This window comes from Centruroides vittatus, unplaced genomic scaffold (assembly GCF_030686945.1).
Source record: "Centruroides vittatus isolate TY-2023 unplaced genomic scaffold, ASM3068694v2 contig_1758, whole genome shotgun sequence".
NCBI classification, from domain to species: Eukaryota; Metazoa; Arthropoda; class Arachnida; order Scorpiones; family Buthidae; genus Centruroides; species Centruroides vittatus.
The window spans coordinates 47,486-66,775 of NW_027121073.1; the positions used below are offsets into that span (position 1 = coordinate 47,486).

A 19,290-nucleotide genomic window follows, 5' to 3' on the forward strand; every position below is an offset into this window, starting at 1 on the left:
GGGCTCTGTGATTATTATTATTATTATGTTGGGTTTAGTGGGTTATACTCGGTTGACATCAGTGGCTGTGTACTATGCCAAACCAAAGTCAAGGCATAGCAACCAAAACAAAACTAAAATTAAATAAATGTTTCAGTCTCTGTGTCTGTATTCAGGAATTTCCTAACAATATGGCATGTATTCAATATTGTGGCCTTCTGTAGTGTGATGTATGTATTTCTATTCAATTCTAATGTTCCAAGGCTTTTGTGTAGTGTGTGTGTGGTATCACACCTGTAGAAGAGAGAATGACAGGTACAATAAGCATCCTATCCATCCACAGATGTCTTATTTCCTGGGCAAGTTCTGTGTACTGTACTTGCTAATTTTTTTGGTGAATGTGTTTTGTACATTATGAGTGTTTGGAATGGATATGTCTATAATGTATGTGATTTTATTGTGTTTGTCAATGAATGTGATGTCTGGTCTGTTGTGGTAAATTATTTTATCTGTGATTATTGCTCTGTCATGGTACATTTTGTGCATGTTGTTTTTCAATACTGTCTGTGGAATATATTTGTAGTATGGTTTGTGGATGTCTAATAATTTGTGTTTCTTTGCAAGCTCTTGATGTATTATATTTGCTACTTGATTATGTCTATGTAAATAATCTGTCTGTGCCAAGAGCTTGCAACCAGATGTGATGTGTTGTATAGTTTCTGGCATGATGTGACATTTTCTGCATGTGTCATTTGTGAGTGTTGCATCTTTGAGTATGTGTTTTCTGTAGTTTTTAGTATTTATGACCTGATCCTGTATGGCGATCATGAATCCTTCCGTCTCCCGTCAACCGCATTCTAGTCGGCAAATTCAAATGTCCACTAGTGATGTGGCGCTACAATATTTGGTTATGTCTTGGCTACTTTAATATTATTTTTGTTAAATTTTTGCATGTTTTAGCTGGCAGCACTGGCTCGACCATGAAAGGGAGGCTAGTATTTAAACCAGGCCTAATACACTATACTAATAATGTATTTTTTCATACTTTTCGGTTATCCGACTTTTCAGTTATTCGACCAACCTCAGTCTCCAATTAAGTCGGATAATTGATGCTCTACTGTATCATCATCATCATCATCATCATCATCATATCATCATCATCATCATCATCATCCCATCTTGATTATATATATAGATATATTATTTAAAATTAGGGACTTTCTTCTAAATGTGGAATTGAAATAATTTTAAATAAAATAATTTTGTTATTTTTAAATTGTAAAATTCTCGGCATCATATTATAAAGTTAGAAATCCATATTTGCTAATTGAAAAAGCAGTGTGGATTTATAATTTTGTTATGTAACAATTTTAATTATTGTCTTGTCAAATTTTAATAAAATTTAACTTTCACTGTTTATGGTGTACATATTTCTTTAAAATATTTAAATACCTAAAATATCAATATGTAATTTTAATTTTCTTACTGAAAAATAATATACAAAAAAGATCCAAGTAGACTTCAGTTTTATATTTTTTAATTAAATACAAACAAAAGATATACAACTTTTTGGAAATACAAGAATATATGGTAAGTCCTCACTTAATGTCATTTTCTTGTAAAGTTGATGAGAAAAAAACACATTTGTAATCATTTACAATTACTATTGTTAAATGTTTTTTATAAACAATAAAAGTGATTCTCTGAGATGGGAATTAAATGCTGGAAGTTGCAAATACAATCCAATAAAAAAATATTAACTAAATTCTTATCTTGAAATCTGATAATTTACCTTCATTATATACAGTAGAGAGTCGTTAATCCGAATCAGTTGGGGACAGGGGTTGTTCGGATTAGTGATTTGTTCAGATAACCAATTACGTACAAAAAAATATATTAACCTGTCCGATGTTCAAATTTTTCTCCGTTGCGTGTCGCTTCGTGTTGAATTTTCGTTGATTTTAAGCCTAACGAAAATTTTTATAATAATCAAGGCTATTGTATCGTTAAAAATTATTTCTTTATTTTGTACAAACAAAATAAATACATTGAAGAATATAAAAACATGAAAATTATACTTTAGAAGTAAATCTAGTATCAAAAACGTTCGATTCAGCACGACACAGTCAGACTGAAAATCATTCGGATAACCAGCGATTCGGATTACCGGGGTTCGGATTAACGACTCTCTACTGTATTTAACTTTTTTTTCAAATAATGTGAATCTATTTCCACATTAACATGTAAGACATCATTTAATATTAGTATAAATTGTAAACAAACTTGCCCTGTTTGCATTAGCCATTTTAAATTTATACAGTGCCCTTTATACAATCCCTGGTCAAAAGTATGGAATATTGTTCACTTTGCAGTATGCCATTCAATAGAGCTTAAAGTTTCAAAAAACAGACATTAAATAATTAATTCTTTTTAACAAAATTTATTTGCAATCTTGTACATGTAACAACAGAAAACAGATGAAAGCAATTATGTAAAAAATTTAAGAAACAGCATGCTCAACACTTTAGCAACATTAGACAAAAATATGGAAGATAGTAATTACAGAGACATAAGTATAAAATAAAGTAAATTAAAGCAGTAATAAATTCCAAAGGTGGTTCCATACCAGATTAAAGCATCTAACTTTTCACCTAAGTCTGCAGGTATTTCCACCCAGCTGGTTTGAATAGCACTCTTCAATTTGGACAATGAAGCTGGTTTCTTTTTTTGAACCATTTTCTTCAAACTCATTCCACAGATTCTCTATTGGATCCTTTTATAATCTGGGCTGTTTGGTGTCCAATCTAAATGTGAAATGTTTTTGTTTAGGAACCATTGGCATACTGTTTTAGTATGGTGGGAAGATGCATTGTCATCTTGCTAGAAAAAGTCAGAGTTACCAAAGTGTTCCTCTATTGTTTTTAGCACAAAATTGTCTAAAATTTGCAAGTAAACCTTTGCATTCACACTAGTGTTGACAATTTCCAAATGTCCAGGTCCTGCTGCAGTCATAGCAATCCAAACCATAACTCCATTTGAAAATGTTGTTTTTGAAAGAATGCATTCCAATAGAAACTTTTCATTGGGTTTTCTCCAAATTTTACTACCATTGTTATCTCCACAGACTCTCACCTAAATGCCAAATTTCCAGCAAAACACCTAAATTCAACATTTGAACGTTTTCGGCCACTCCATATACCATGTAAATATGTGACTTGTTGGTGAACCTAACTTGTTTCCAGTGCATCAAATCCCAAACATTTTTACAAAGTTTCAAAGAAAACTTCACTCTTTGTCCTTTATCAGAAGTTACTGCTTCAGTGGCCTAGCGTAGTGGGGGCAACAGGGGCAGCACTTTGAGGGAGCAGCAAAATTTCACAATAAATAATAATAATAATAATAATACCTAAATAAGGGGGGTGGCGAAATTTTCCTTCGCCCTGGGCAGCTGACACACTACACCACTGTACTGTTTATAAAATAAGAGCATTCACATCACTAGCCAACCAGCAAGAAAATATAAAAATTAATTATTCAAATATTAATTTAATTATGAAGGTTCTAGAAGAAAAGAATTGGCCCAAAGCAGGACTTGAATCCACAATTCCCACTTACTGTGTGGTCATGTTGTCAGTTACACTACCCGGATCTTCATTTATCAAAACTTATTAATTTGTACTTGTATATAACCATACTCGTGGTGCCAACTAGAGATGACTTGGCACCCACCCCAGCTTACAACTACCACTCAACCGGCTATCATCTCTATTTAGTGGGAATTATAAGCTGTGTGCACTGAGTCATATCCAGCTGGTGCCATAAGTAACTGAGTATGATTATATTTAAATTAATAGGTTCTGGATGTGAAGATCAAAGGTCTGGGTAGTGTAACTTGCATGCTATGTGGGAGTTGCAATTTGAGTCCCACTTCATGTCAATTCTTTTCTTCCAAAATCTTCTAAATTACTTATAAATGTATCTATATTTTGATTCTTTGAATATTAATTTATTGAAAAGTTAGATAAAATTTACTCATGAGGAGCAGCTGTTGTTTCTTATGAGTAGAGTTTTGTTAATTGAGTTAGAAGCACGAGAATAAAATTTCCAAAATCTCTTCTATTAAATTTGAGATATTTAATAAATTCAAATTTAAAAAATTTATTTTACTGTGTATAAATATTTGAAAGAATAAATTTAGAATGACAAATCATTACTTCTGACTGAATGTGTTCTTTAAATTTAGATGTTCCTGCTAGTGGCATGTATTTTATGACATACGAGTGGTTACAGAGATTATTAACACCCGAAGGCAAAAGGTATCGTATAAAAGATACAAAAATTTTGAATAATGTCATCTCGTGTATTTATTTAAAATGGCTTTAATCTTCCAGTCGTAATGATTTAAGTCCATTGCGAACTCTGTTTGCTGGTGGAATGGCTGGCATATTTAATTGGATGGTGGCAATTCCTCCGGATGTTTTGAAATCTCGTCTTCAGACAGGTAAGAAAATTTAACCCAACGACTTTATTACTGTTTAAATATAATTAAATTAAATTAAATTAATTTCATAATTTAGCACCGGAAGGAACTTATCCTAATGGAATAAGAGATGTGTTCCGTCACGCCATGAAAGAAGAAGGTTTCAGAGCATTGTACAAAGGAGCCACACCGGTTATGTTAAGAGCTTTCCCTGCTAATGCTGTGAGTATAATAATTTATTTTATACAGTTATAATATTGGTAATCAAACAAATCATTTAAAGAAGTGTAATTTTTTAAATAAAAATTCAATTAACATAGTATAAAAACAGAAATATTTTGTTCTGTTTTTACAAAAGAATATAATTTTGATTATTCTACTTATGAATTTGTCTTACTCATTTTTGCATTGCTTTAAGAAAGAGGACATCTTAATGCATTTATGTTTTCATGACAACTGTGTTTGATCCAGAATACTTTTGTTAGCCTCTCTAAAATGAATTTGAAAGATTTACAGCAACATCTTATGGCTTTTGTATGTATTTTTGTCCATTAAAGCATGTTTGAGATGGGCAACCTTTTTCTATGTAAGGGCCACATTTTGAAACTTCTGAATTAACGCGGGCCGCACATAAGAAAAAAATAAAAAATACGGGTAAATCACAAATATTTATTCATAAATTAACATAGGTATACTGTACTTAATGTGACTGCTGGAATTGATGCGAATGTAATATATCAGATATATTTGGCTGAATATTTGTCATTGCTAATTTTAAATTATTTTTTAGATGAGAGTCTGTTAGCCGATTTCTTGTTTTACTTTTCACTAAATTCATTGCAGAAAAAAACTGTTCGCATACGTAAGTTGTACAAAATAAGGACAGAATTTTTGCCGCATACTTTCTTAAGTTAGGAAATTGATTTTCTTTGATAAAAGTTTTATAAAAATCTACCAAATTTTTTTCTTTAAAAGTATCTTTCAAATCTAAATTACTTTGCAAGTCTATTAACTCCAATTGAAGTTCATTTGGTACGTTTTCTATGTTTACTGAAAAAGGTGCCGTAATTATTCGTATTTCGTTTTCTCGGCTAAGAAATTTTTCGAATCTATTTTTAAATTCTTGTTCTAGTTCTTCGACTTTCTCTGCATATTTAAAATAATTTTTAGGTTCGGTGCGTTCTAATAAAGTGGGGAAAAAGTGACAATTTTTGTTACGCAATTGCGTGCTCCATAATTTGAGCTTGGATATAAATGCTTTTATAAAGGTTATAAATTCAGATATGATAAGATTTTTTCCTTGCATTTTTATATTTAATTCTGACAAATGCATTGTAATATCGACAAAAAACGCAAGTTCTGTCAGCCATTCGCAGTCTGAAAGTTCTTTAACAGGTTTTCCTTTCATTTCCATAAATAATTTTATTTCTGGTAAGAGATTGTAAAATCTTTGTAAAACTGAAGATTTGCTTAACCATCTGACGTCAGTAAAATAAACAACGTCATTATTTTCAGCATCAATATCAGACAAAAATTCTTTAAATTGACGATGGTTCAATGCACGACCTCTCAGAAAGTTCACTGTGGATACTACTATATCCATAACATGTTCCATATTAATTTTCTTAGCGCATAAATTCTCCACGTGCAAAACACAATGGCAAATAAATAAATCATTTGGATTTTCGTTTTGTGCTAATTTATTCGAGAGAATACCAATTAAACCGCGTCGCTCTCCTCTGAAAGACTGGGCGCCATCAGTTGTAATTCCACTCAGTTTTAATAGTGAGAGTTCATTTTTATCTAAGGTTTTTTCTAAAGCCCCGTACATAATTTCTCCTGTAGTATTTCCTTTTAGCCCAACTAAATCTAAAAATTCTTCAGTAATGTTTAATTCTGAATCAACGCCTCGAATGAAAATTGCAAGTTGAACCGTATCTGTTATGTCGGTGGATTCATCCAAACAAATGGAAAAATATTCAAAGGCTTTTACTCGTTTTTTTAATGATTCGTCAACATTATCTGCCATTTCATCGATTCTTCTCGCAACTGTTCGTCGAGATAAACTAATATTAGAAAAAATCTTCTTCTGATCAGGACATATAATTTCAACTGCTTTTTCAATACATTGCTTTATAAACATTCCATCAGAATAACAATGAAGAGTTTTTGCCAATAGATTACAAATTTCATAACTGGCTTTTGTAACGGATTCAGATTCATTATTTGTTTTCATTAAGAATGCTTGCTGGGAGGTTACGGCTTTCATCAGTTTTTCCACTTTCTGTTTTCTTAAGTCTCCAGTAAACTGGTCGTATTTATTGGAATGTTTAGTGGTGTAATGCCTTTTAACGTTATATTCCTTAAAAACTGCAATACTTTCCGAACAAATTAAACAAACAAGATTTTTTTCATAATGAATGAAAAAGTAATCATATTTCCACGACTCATTATAAATTCGATTTTCATCTTCAATTTTTCTTTTCTTTCCTGTTGACATCTATAAATTGAGGATAAATAAAATGAATAAAATACTGCACTAATAAATATAGTAAAAGCTCGATGTAACAAACTACTATGGAATTGAAGATATTGGTTCATCACAATGAAAGTCCATTTTATCGCGATAACTCATTACTACGGACTCGTCCGTTATATCGAACAGTATATTATTATATAGTAGAATCACGTTAGAACGGGATCTTGATTAAATTGATTTTCAACTTTAGACTAATTACCACCTGTATCAAAATTGTCTACATAAAAAAAAATATTGTTAGATTAAAGCAAAAAACGAAGAGTAAAAACGGCTACTACTGCTGTACTTTTCTTAATTTAAAATGTTACCCTATTACGCAGCCTAAATTATATCAGACAAAGTAAAAGACTTTTTAGTTTTAGTAGAACTGTCATATTTAAGAAAAGTCTGTTATTTTTCTCTCTCTATCGAAATGTCTGAAGTTGTCTATTTATTCCCAGACATTTCTTTACCAACTTCATCTTGATATTTTCCATCTTAAATCTAACGAAATATATCTATTTTTTGTATTAAATCTAAAGCTTATCGTCTTCTTTTATGATCCATATCTTCGCTTTACAAACAATTGAAATCCACGACGCATCACTCATGGCGAAATGAAACCAAAACTGAACAATGCTGGGCTGCAATTTTTAATCACATTTTTAATTAATCTAATTTTTAAGGTATATGTTCTCCGCCTCAAATTAGTAGTGCCAGTCATTTATCTAACTCCTTTCGGGGGAAATTTTTGAATTGAAATAACGTGACTTCGGTTTTGAACCGGAAGTTCGTAAATAGTTAATTGGGGCCTCCTGCCCCTAGTTTAAGGAAAGACAGACGGACGACAGTGGGAATTTATAGATTTGCAAATTTTTCAAGTTGCAGTCCAAAAACAAGTCGATCAGAAAACGAAACCAAAACTGCATGTAAGGTGAAAATCTACACCGAAAAAATAATTAAAATAAACTTTATATTAATTTTGCGTTTACTTTTGTCAAATAAAATGAATAAAACTACGACTATGGGGAAATAACTAGTCACTTCTCGACTTACGACGGGATTCGGTTCCGCAACTTCGGACGAGGTGATCGTAACTCGAGAAGTGACTGTAAAACAATGACTTGACTAAATGAAACGGCGACTAAAAAGTCCGTAAGAACCATGGTCTGCGAGGACTAAAAAATAATCCGAAGTAGCAGGAGTCCGTTACAAGGAATGAGTTTTTTTTTTTTTTTTAATAATTTTCTTTTACTTTTGGCCAGACCGACATCAGCAACCGTTTGTTATATCGAGCTTTTATTGTACAAAACCACGTGCGAACCTCAAGGACAGTTTTAGCATTGAAAATAATGCAAAGTTGAAACGTTTTCATATGTGGGTTTTGTATTTTATTACTGTCCAGTTCTAAGTCTAAATTGTTCTTAAAATATTAATAATTCTCTAGTTCAAACATTTTTAATTTCAATTTTGGAAATTAATAGTAACATTTATTATTAAACAGAAATTCTAACTTGGATATTTAAAATTCGAAATTCCACATTAAAAATTCTATTTTCGTAAAATTTCAAATATTTAACATACCTTTTTCTATAATTCGGACAAACCACAGTAGATTAATAGTAAAAATGTAGAAAATACCAAAAAATTAAATGCAACGATACAAAGCGTTGGTAAAACTTTACAGCTCAATATGAAGTATCGTGTGAAGTCGGGTTAAATTACCAGATACCTTGCAATTAGAGTTGGCCCTCGGATTGGTTTATTTTTGCGTCTTTAAGGGGCAATAGAATTGTTTACGAATGCATATTACTCCCTCGAGCTTCATTTAGTCTTGAAAAAGGGTCAAGCGCGTATGGATAGTCAACAAAAGTACACGTGCATTTGTAAACAATTGTAGCACCCCTTAAAAACGCAAAAATGAATCAACCCAAGGGCCGTCTCTAGCTGTGTCGAATATATATACGAAGCGGGTTCTTGGTATTTAGTACGATTACAGACGAGTAGATGTTAGTATTTTAAATTTTTATTTTATAGACCGTTATATTGTTTTGTAATATTTTGTGCGACGCGGGCCGCACAATATACTAACGCGGGCCGCATGCGGCCCGGGGGCCGCAGGTTGCCCATCCCTGCATTAAAGCATTGTTTTTGAGATTACATAAGACTTATATTAACATATTTATGAAAACCTCCAAACAGATATTTAAAGATGCTTGTTTTCATTAATATGTTTTAATAATTAGTTTACTTTGTTCATTAACAATATTCTCTGTTTAATTCAATTATACATTTACATTATGTTTATAATTATTAATAAGTAATATTGAGTATTTGAAATAGCTTTGAGGTGTGAAAATAACAAAAGAAATTATGTTTAAACAGGAAAACTTTCCATGTATCATTAAGAACTAATTATAATGTTATGTAAGGATTTGTTAATATAAATACAGTGGTGATCGGTTAACAAAGATAATCTGTTCCAAGACTTTGTTCATTAACCGATTATCGATTTACCATAGGTTTTTATGGAAATTTAATTAATTCGTTCTGGAGACACCAAAACATAAAAAAAATATATACTTTCTTACTACTTTTATTTATATGTAATAATAAAAATACATATATATACACAGTCTTGCATTTTTATTAGCCATGTTTTTTTCCATTTGTGGGGGTTAAAGAATCTGTTCAATGTTGATTGCTTCTCTCTCTTCTTCGGGATTTTTCAGAAGTAATTAATAGCATTGTCATTGTAGAGATCCCCAAGCCTATTAACTCGAGTCTTCTTGATTATATCTTTCTTAGCTAAGATTGTGAAGCTAAGAACTGTAGACCCATTCAAGCCATACTGCCTAGCAACGTCAGACATCTTCTGCCCACTCTCTACCTTGGCTATTATATCTTGCTTGGTTTCTACAGTGAGCACAATTCTTGACACACCACTCTGTTTATGCTCCATAATATCAGTTTCTTTTTTAAATAATAAGTTCAGAAAAGCATTTACAAAAATTCAGAGAACAGAAATCAACTAGCACACAAAAAATTATTTAATTGCAAGGCCCAGATGAAATTTGAAATTAAAACTAAAACGTTAACAAATATCCGACGGGACAGTTAAACCATCATCTTTAGAAAATAAAAACCGACGCAAAACTTAACGGGTGCCAGACAGTCTCGCAAAGACTATAAAAAATTATTTGTCAGAAAAGTAAACAAAGAGCTAGAATTACAATGGAGAGTTTCAAAGTTTGGGGAAACACTATCTGATCAGTATTGGGTTGAGCGTCAATGTTGATGTCTCCCGCACTCCAAAAAGCTTTGAATTGTTATCCGAAGACAAGGGTCATTATTTTCCGTTGCTTCTTTTTATGTTTGTTCAGTGAAGTGTTCGTTATCCAATTTGTCATTAACCAATCACCCACTGTATATGTATATGTATAATGTGAGCCACTGGACTCAGACTTATGTCACTCCAAAGGATTATGCTGTTGTCATTTTGAGTTACATTATTAGTACAAAACATGTTTTTTTATTAATGCTTAAAATTTATTTGCATAATGTAATTTAATTTGAAGTTATTTTTACATGTATGGCTTATAACTCTTTACTGAATGTTGAATGCAAGAAGTATTGTTGCATACATCAAAACATTTTTGCATTCAAAACGTGTTCACAGGGCACACAAAGCACCAGTTTTCTTTTGTGGTTCTTCACTAGAACAGCATATTAGAACTAAATTGTCTTTGTTACAGCACTCTGATTTGTAGAGTATCTTATCATTAAATCTAACACACCACAAAAGACTCTTGAATGATCAGTATCCCATAGTAGCTGTGAAATAGAGAACTGTAAAGAGAACTCCACAAAACTCCATAACTTGTGATATTGAATTTCAGACATCTTGTAATAAGAAATCCAAAAATGGTTGGATTTGTATTATGTCAGATAGTTTTCATTGGTGGTCTCAGATAATGGTTACTGTACACTCATACTTTTACAAATTGTTTGGTTTACAAACCAGGAATCTATATATCTGAAGTTACAAATTTTTTCCTGGTTGAAGAACTACTAGCTAGTATGTGTAAAGCACTTTTTATAATATTAAGTAACTGAGATATTTTTTGCCAAATTGGAATTGAAGACCATGTGACTCTGCCAGTGTACCAAAACCTTAGATCATCCTTTTCAATTCAAAAGCACTTTACACTTCACAAAAAGCAAGAAGTAGCACGTTAAAACAACAACAACTGAATTGTATTTTTTGCCCGTCTCAACAAGAGGAATATAACGCAAATCCAATAGACGGCAAGTCTATCGGATTTGTATTATTTGTTTGAAGATGTATTTGACCTAGAGTATTCTAATTTAAAATAATGTACACAAAATGCATTATTATTATAATGTGAAGATCGGGATCTTTATATTGTGAACTTTAACATCTTTATATAATTTTATTATCTTTTAATATCATCTTTATATAATCTTGTTCAAAATATTTAACTACATTTTATACAAAAACGGAACAAAGTAGACCAAAAAGGGTTAGTTAATGGAAAATCAACTGATAAAACTTTCTGATAAGATCGGTTTAAACTCGATTCCCACGAGTTGAATTCCTTGTTGAGATGAGTAAAATTTCTGTGTCACGACTATGTCACCCATCACTTTATTGGTCCAAGAAGATCATCTCCTCTGACAAAATCAAGGAAGGACCTGCAAAACACCTCTCCATATAAAAAGGGAGTACGATGAGTAAGACAGCAGAAGTTGTCACTTGACTGTGTGTGTGTGTCCCTGTTCGGATTTACCCATCGTCAAGCTCCTCCTCCACTGTTCATCCTACTCCTAGCGTACAATTGGATTGAAATTTAGGACAATTGGTTATCTAATTAGTCGGATTGAAATTTAGGACAATTGGATTAATCTAATTTAGACTGAAATCTGGAATCGAAGATATTATATTATCTATCAGATGTTCGTCGATACGATCAACATATATCCTAAGGTATTTATCCTACCTACCCGCGAATATCTGTAAGCTCTCTCTCTAATCTGTGTAGAATTTACGTTCGCAGATCGTGAGTCATGTATCTTATCAATCTCTCTGTAAAGTAACTGTTTTGTATCTACTGGGATATATGGAAAATAAACGGGTATATTTTTATATATAAAAATCTCCGAGTGCATTCCTTCCATCATCCTCTCCACTTGCTTCATTCCGGGTCTAACCCATACGTAACCGCTCACGCAATTTTACGATTCTCTGTATCAATCTAAGGATATAGTGGTGTCATCTTGATGTGGTATCAAAAAGATACCGGCCCTACGGTCAGTGGTGTCCCGGAAGTGGGATCTTGTTTTGAAGGAAATAATCTAACAAAGAATGGAGGCTCAAGGTGGAGAGAATCCGGAAAGAGGTGCACTTTCGGGATTATTTGGAATGATTTTCTTAACCCCCTCATTTTTGGGCGACACATCAGGATTGCACATCAGGGACTTCTTTGACTCACTAGACGAAATAGCAAAACTAACTGGATGGACAAAGGTACAAAGTCTCGGCATCGTGAAATTAAAATTAACAGGCATAGTGAGGGATTTTGCATGGAAGGATGCGCGAATGCGAGCAATTGATACGTACGAGGAATTCAAACGACAAATGATCTTACGCTTTGAGAAAGAACCATACTTGCTTAGACTTCAGAAATTCCACGCATGCATTCAGAAACACGGCGAGGATGTACAGATGTACGCAGTTTGGCTGCAAGGTCGAGACTGCATACGACAGAGACCATAATCGTAACAGGCATGAGGGACGAGCTGCTACTCGCACAATTGTTAAGCAGTCTCAAGCGATAGAATTAAAAGAAGGGTGATGTCCAGGGAACCAGATTCCTTTGATAAAGCAGTTAAAGTGGCAATCAGTGAGGAGACTATAGAGCAGTTGATCGGGAAATCACAAGGGATAGTCGGAGCAATAACCAGTCCCGAGGACGAACGCATAAGTAACCTCGAAGCGACGTTAGCTAACATACAAAGCCAATTAAACGAACTAAAATTAAAGGAGGAGCATCGGCGGCGTGGATTCACACATCCAGTAAACAGGGGAAGACAATATTATTCCCCGAGAGGAGGACATGGGTATTTTCAATTTGATTCTCTTCAGGGAGCGCAGCGAAGCGAGTATGTCAACTCTACCGAGCGAAGAAAACTCCACCTATCTATTCAAGCGCCATCTCAAAACCCACCACAAGGGAGCATAAACAAAATGAATTGGCAACAGAATAATAGGTGATGGAGGAACGATAATACACACACACGTTGACCTCAAAAAAGTACCCAATCTGAGACCACAAACTTAAGTGTACAGTACAAGAAAAAGGAGATGAATTGGGAGCACGGAATCGAATAGGAGCTAGAATGATAGGCAACAATCTAGAACCTAGTCTATGTTGTTCAATCAACGATTACCCAGCTTGACTGGCAATAGATACTGGTTCCACTGTAACACTTATATCTCGAACCTTCGCTCAGAAAACAACTACAATCAACTTTAATGAAAGGGGAAGAAGAATACTCTTTCAAAGTGTCACGGGACATGGCATCAGAACGTATGGAGCTATAAGGTTCCATTTCCAAATAGGACCTTTACAATTCAAATACAATTCAAACTCCTGTTATGTAGTAGACGATCAAATACCTCATCCTTTTGACGGTCTATTAGGACGAGATATAATTAAGGGCCAAGAACTTCTCATAAATTTAGCAAGAGAGAAAATAATACTTCCAGGAGGAGAGGAAATAGATTTCCGGAAGCCAGAAGTGGAGACAACGCGATCAATCCGAGAAAATGGGAAACGAACTCGTAAGGGTACATTTATACGACCTTCTACTAACTCTATAATTACGAAAACCAACAAATCTAATATTTCACTAGAATCTATTCCTAGAGAACAGGCAAGAGAGGTAATCTTGATAACAGACTGCAATCTTCCTCCAAGAACAGAGATTATTACTACCACGAGAATATCCGGAATAAAACGGAGAGGAGAAATCGGAGTTATAGAATCTGAAATATCTAATCAAGAGGGTGTCCTAGGTGTCGATTCCTTAGTAAAAACGAGGAAAGGAGGCCAAGTCCCCATCCGAATCACGAATCTATCTACTCAACCAAGGAAATTATCTAAAGGCGAGTGTGTAGGAACCTTCTACAAGGCAGTGGAGGAAGAAGATCACTCGAACACAATCAGACCTACTGACGCCCAGAATTCGAGTGCAACTGCAACTCTAATGAAAGAGGAATTCGGTCACTATTCGATTGGACCCACATTGGAAAGGACATGAAGCGTCCCTTATTAGATCTATTGTACAAATATAGGCATCTGTTTGCCGCAAATGAGTATGACTTGGGATATTGTCCACTAGTAGAACATGAGATAGACACTGCAGATGCCTCACCTGTGTATCAACCACCTTATAGGATACCTTATGCTCAAAGAGAACAGATGAATAAAATCATTGATGGACTATTGGAACAGGGTATAATAGAACATTCGAAATCTCCCTGGTCGGCCCCTGCTTTGTTAGTGAAGAAAAAGGATTTAACATGGCGTCTCGTGGTGGATTATAGGAGACTGAATAAGGTGACAAGGGCGGATCCTTATTCTTTACCTTTGGTGCAAGAAGCACTAAGTCTTATAGATCGAGTGAAATACTTCTCGACGATGGATACCTTATCAGGATTCTGGCAATTAGGATTGTACGATAAGGAGAAGTCAGCCTTTTCAACCCCAGATGGTCATTACCAATGGAACTGCATGGCAGTGGGCCTTTGCGAGGCCCCAGCGTCTTGGCAAAGGGCCGTGGACTTTATCTTACACGGCTTAAAGGGGAAAACCTGTCTAGTTTACATGGACGACATACTAACTTTTAGCTCCGATTTCCAAACGCATCTAGTTCGTTTAGAACAAATCTTTCAGAGACTGGCTATTGCGGGTCTAAAATTAAAACCCAAGAAGTGTCATTTCCTTCAACAACAAATAAAATTCTTAGGACATGATGTCTCGGCTGAAGGAATACGACCCGATCCAGATAAAATAAAATGTGTTCTGAACTTCCCTCGACCTACAAACGAGCACGATGTCAAATCTTTCCTTAGATTAACGGGTTATTACCGAAGATACATTGAATCTTATGCAAAGATAGCAAACCTCTAACTGATTTGTTGAAAAAGGATAACAAATTCCAATGGGGAGAAGAACACAAATGCAGTTTTGAGAGACTTAAAGAAATAATCACCTCAGCTCCTCTTTTGAAATCTCCAGACTTTTCCAAATCTTTTATTCTATCCACAGACGCATCAAACGAAGCAATTGGAGCTGTCTTGTCTCAAGAAGAAATAGACGGAGAAAAACCTATCGCATATGCTAGCAGAATATTAAGAAAACCAGAAAAGAACTATAGCACTACGGAGAAGGAGTGCTTGGCGGTAGTTTGGGCCACCAAATACTTCCGACCGTACCTGTACGGGAGAAAATTCACTATAATAACGGATCACTGACCATTAAGATGGCTTATCAGTAATAAAGACTCTACATCAAATTCTCGAGTTGCACGATGGGTCATTTTCCTACAGGAATTTGAATTTGATATCAAACATTGAGCCGGAAGTTGTCAAAAAGTGCAGATGCATTAAGTAGAATTCCTATTCGACAAATTTCTACTGCCAACAACTTCGACCCAATCTATTCAAAGTCACAAATTGGTGAATTTCAGAGAAGAGAAGAGAAATGGAATGCCATTAATCATCATCTAGAAAGCGATACATCTCCAGATCAGACACAATATTATTTCCTAGATGAAGAGGGAGTGTTGTATCGGGTAAAATTTTGTAAACATATATTGACAACTACATAAAGCAGCAAGTAACAATCTTAAATCAAAAAAGAAATATGAGGATTAATATGCTGAAATGAGTCCAACAGACATTAGTTTTCAGAAATTAGGTTCCAGGATTGTCTTTATGCAGAAAAATTCCATGCTAATACTATGAAACTTACAAAACTCACATGGAATAAAAACTTTTTAGACCTATCAATGGATGACATTAACTGTCTGTAAGTTTCATGTTTGCCTGTAAATATACTTGCATACTACAATGAGACAAATTTGAAGAATGTATACCGTATTTTACAAACTATAAGGCGCTACAGACTATAAGACGCGCCTTAAATTTTATAGGTATTTTTTTTTTAAATTGCTTAAGACGCTACGGACTATAAGACGCACCTGAATTTTGGAGGCAATTTTTCGAAGAAAAAAGTGCGTCTTATAGTCCATAAAATACGGTATATACGCCCATACTCTGTAGAGCCCATCACAAGTAAATCATATATTTATGGGAGTACACCTCAGAATGTTAATACTGGATCATTTATTTTGTAGTGTTTTTATCGTACGGGAGATTGACAGATAGTTGGGATCTTTTTTTCCCGGAAACTAAAAACTACTATTCAGATGATAAATAAAGACAAGTACACATACTTGGTTAGATTGCAGTGGAATTTAGAGCAAAATAGAGTGAAGTATTCAGTTGAGGAATTTTTTATTTTTTATGAATAACATTCACAAAGCTTCCTATTATTAGAAGAGTGTGTCATAAATTAGAATTCTTTGTAGTTTTTCACTAGTGTAATATGATAAATGTACACAAATGACACTTTTTTTAAAGGGAGAAAACTGACTTCTATTAATGAGTGGAATGCCAGGAGGTATAACACCCGACATTCCACTCATTAATACAGCCGAGCATCTGGGTTAGTGATTTTGTCAGTTTGAGGTGGATGGGTTTCCTCTCATTGACTTCATACACTTGGTGCATGTGCATCTATAACTTACAATGCAAACTGATTTTTTTTCTTCATCTGCTCCATTTGCACATGTGTGCACTTAAAGAAAATGTAAATTTTTAAGGTTAGTTCTTCATTTGTATAGTAAACTAAAGTATCGGGATAACATTTTACAAGGAATCTAATGATTTGGTTGAAAATTGCAAAAGTAGCATCCTCTGGCAGCAGAAAGATTGCTGCTATGGTATGTATCCCACAAAAAATTGTTAGACTAGGCAAACTTTTATTTTCATTCTAAGATGCCACAGTATGCCTTTGCTTCTAGAATAGATACTCACCTTTTAAATCACATGCTGCTATCATCTCAAATTCTTTTGCTATATTTTATTGTAAGTGTAATTATAAAATAAGTGAATATTTGAGACAATGCAGTTTAAAGCAGTTCTTCAAAAATACAAAATGATGTTTAGTAGCTATTTTATATCATTTCACTTCATTTTTATTATTTATCATATAATAATAATAAATAGTAAAAATTTTAATGATGATAATGTCTAATAATTAATTGACTCTCAAACCCAATATCATCTGTTATTCATTCTAAGAACTACAGGTTTGTACCAAATGTAATGATTGCCAATTTTTATACACGAAACTCTAGATTTAGAGAGGAAAATGAGTATACTATAGGTATTTCTTTATTTTTCAATGCATTTTGCCATTGTTTGGCAATTTAAAGATACTTCTGTGATATAATAAACTACATACTGGAAACGGAATATGTAAAAAACTACACCTTTATAAATCCAGCAAAAATTTTAATACAATAAAAACGTTTTCAATTATTTTAAACAATCGAAAATGTTTTTATTGTATTAAAATTTTTTTTGGATTTATAAAGGTGTAGTTTTTTTACATTCTGTGATACCAGTGTATGGTTTCTTGGATTGTTCCATCACTTGCTTGAGAGGACAGCATTTCTCAATTCTTCACAAAACTAAACAAGTGATAATCCGAGTGTGTTAAATCTGGACTGTAGGAGCGACAAAAAAGAATTCCCCAGTCGTTTGTCTTAATCCAAAAGTGTAATGTCAGGTCATGCATTTTGTACAGGAGAATGTTGAAGATTGTGGCAAGAGACTGAAAAACTCTAACTTTCCTGTTCCATCAGCATTGATCTTTTCTCCATGTTCCAGAAAAATTTTCTTTAGACATTCCTTGGCATCCTCATCAGAAGATGAATGGCTGATGTCTGTATTTCCAGCTTTGAAGTGTTGGACTCCTCTGACAGTAACTATACTTAGAGGGTGTAAAGATTGTATAATGCAATTTAAAATATTCCCATGTGTTTCTTAGTAGTTCAAGAGCCCTCATTACTGTTGGTACAACCTTCACAAAATTTTATAAACAATTGTCTATTGTATTGTTAGTTCTCTGAGTCATTATACAGGCAGTAAAATTGTAATTTCCATTTAAAATTGGTAGATAAACCACATAATGCATAGCTGCTTTCAAATTGACTTTTTAATCATTACCAGGATGACCTGCAAGTTGGCTATCATTTCTGTGCAAAAAAAATTAACATAAATTTTATTTTTTATAGGCTTGTTTCATGGGATACGAAGTTGCTATGAAGTTTCTCAACTGGATGGCACCAAATCTTTGATAGTCATGATTCTTAAATGATATTAGTTCTAATTGAATATTAATAATTTTAAAATTTAAAAAATGTATACCTATTGTTTTGAAAAATTATAATCAAAATCTTTAATTTTAAAAAATTATGCCAGCACATCTACGTAGCTTTATATACTGTCCACATTGAAGACGATATTTAATCAGTGCCTTTAGTGAAAATGTTACAAATATATTGTATTTTGTACACCTTCGCAAATGCATTTCTAATAATGTACAGTTTTGCAGTTTATATCTTACAATCAATCAACAATTATTATATATATATATTATATTTTTAAAATGTTGATTTCAGTGATTTGTTAAGTTTAAATATGTGATTGTTATTAAAAACTTTATATAAAATATTTGTGCTAATTTGATTTCTAATTTACAGTTTTCTGTAATAAAAGATATTTAGAGCATGCATAGTTGATTCGTAATCTAGATATTCAAATAAAAGCATGTAGTAACATTGATTGAATAAATCTTACTTTTTATAAGCAAAATAAAATTTTTATAGAGTATCAAATGCAGTCTTGGTTAAAATTTATCTTAATATTTCCTTCATTGAAGCAATTAATGTAAATTTTAAACCAAATGTATTGAAGAATTATCATTTTGTCTTGTGACAATTTTAATCTGATCAGATATCAATAAGAATCAAACATTATTACATGTTAAAATCTTTAAAGTTTACATTCATTTCTATATAAACATAATTGTTGTGATAATCAAAAATATTTATATTCATAGAATTACATTGGTTACACAATTTAAAAAATGGCACA

At 33.1% G+C, this 19,290-nt stretch overlaps 1 protein-coding gene across 1 annotated transcript in view; it reads left to right on the forward strand.

Annotated features, from left to right (window-relative positions):
• LOC136969188 (mitochondrial carnitine/acylcarnitine carrier protein-like) overlaps positions 1–19,031 on the forward strand; it is a 56,467-nt gene extending 37,436 nt beyond the window's left edge. Inside the window, exons 6-9 of the mRNA XM_067263282.1 lie at positions 4,223–4,295; positions 4,371–4,480; positions 4,557–4,681; positions 18,429–19,031. Coding sequence (XP_067119383.1) covers positions 4,223–4,295; positions 4,371–4,480; positions 4,557–4,681; positions 18,429–18,491 — 371 coding nt within the window. The 3' untranslated portion in view covers positions 18,492–19,031. The remainder of the gene's footprint in view (positions 1–4,222; positions 4,296–4,370; positions 4,481–4,556; positions 4,682–18,428) is intronic.
• Positions 19,032–19,290: the final 259 nt, after the last annotated feature.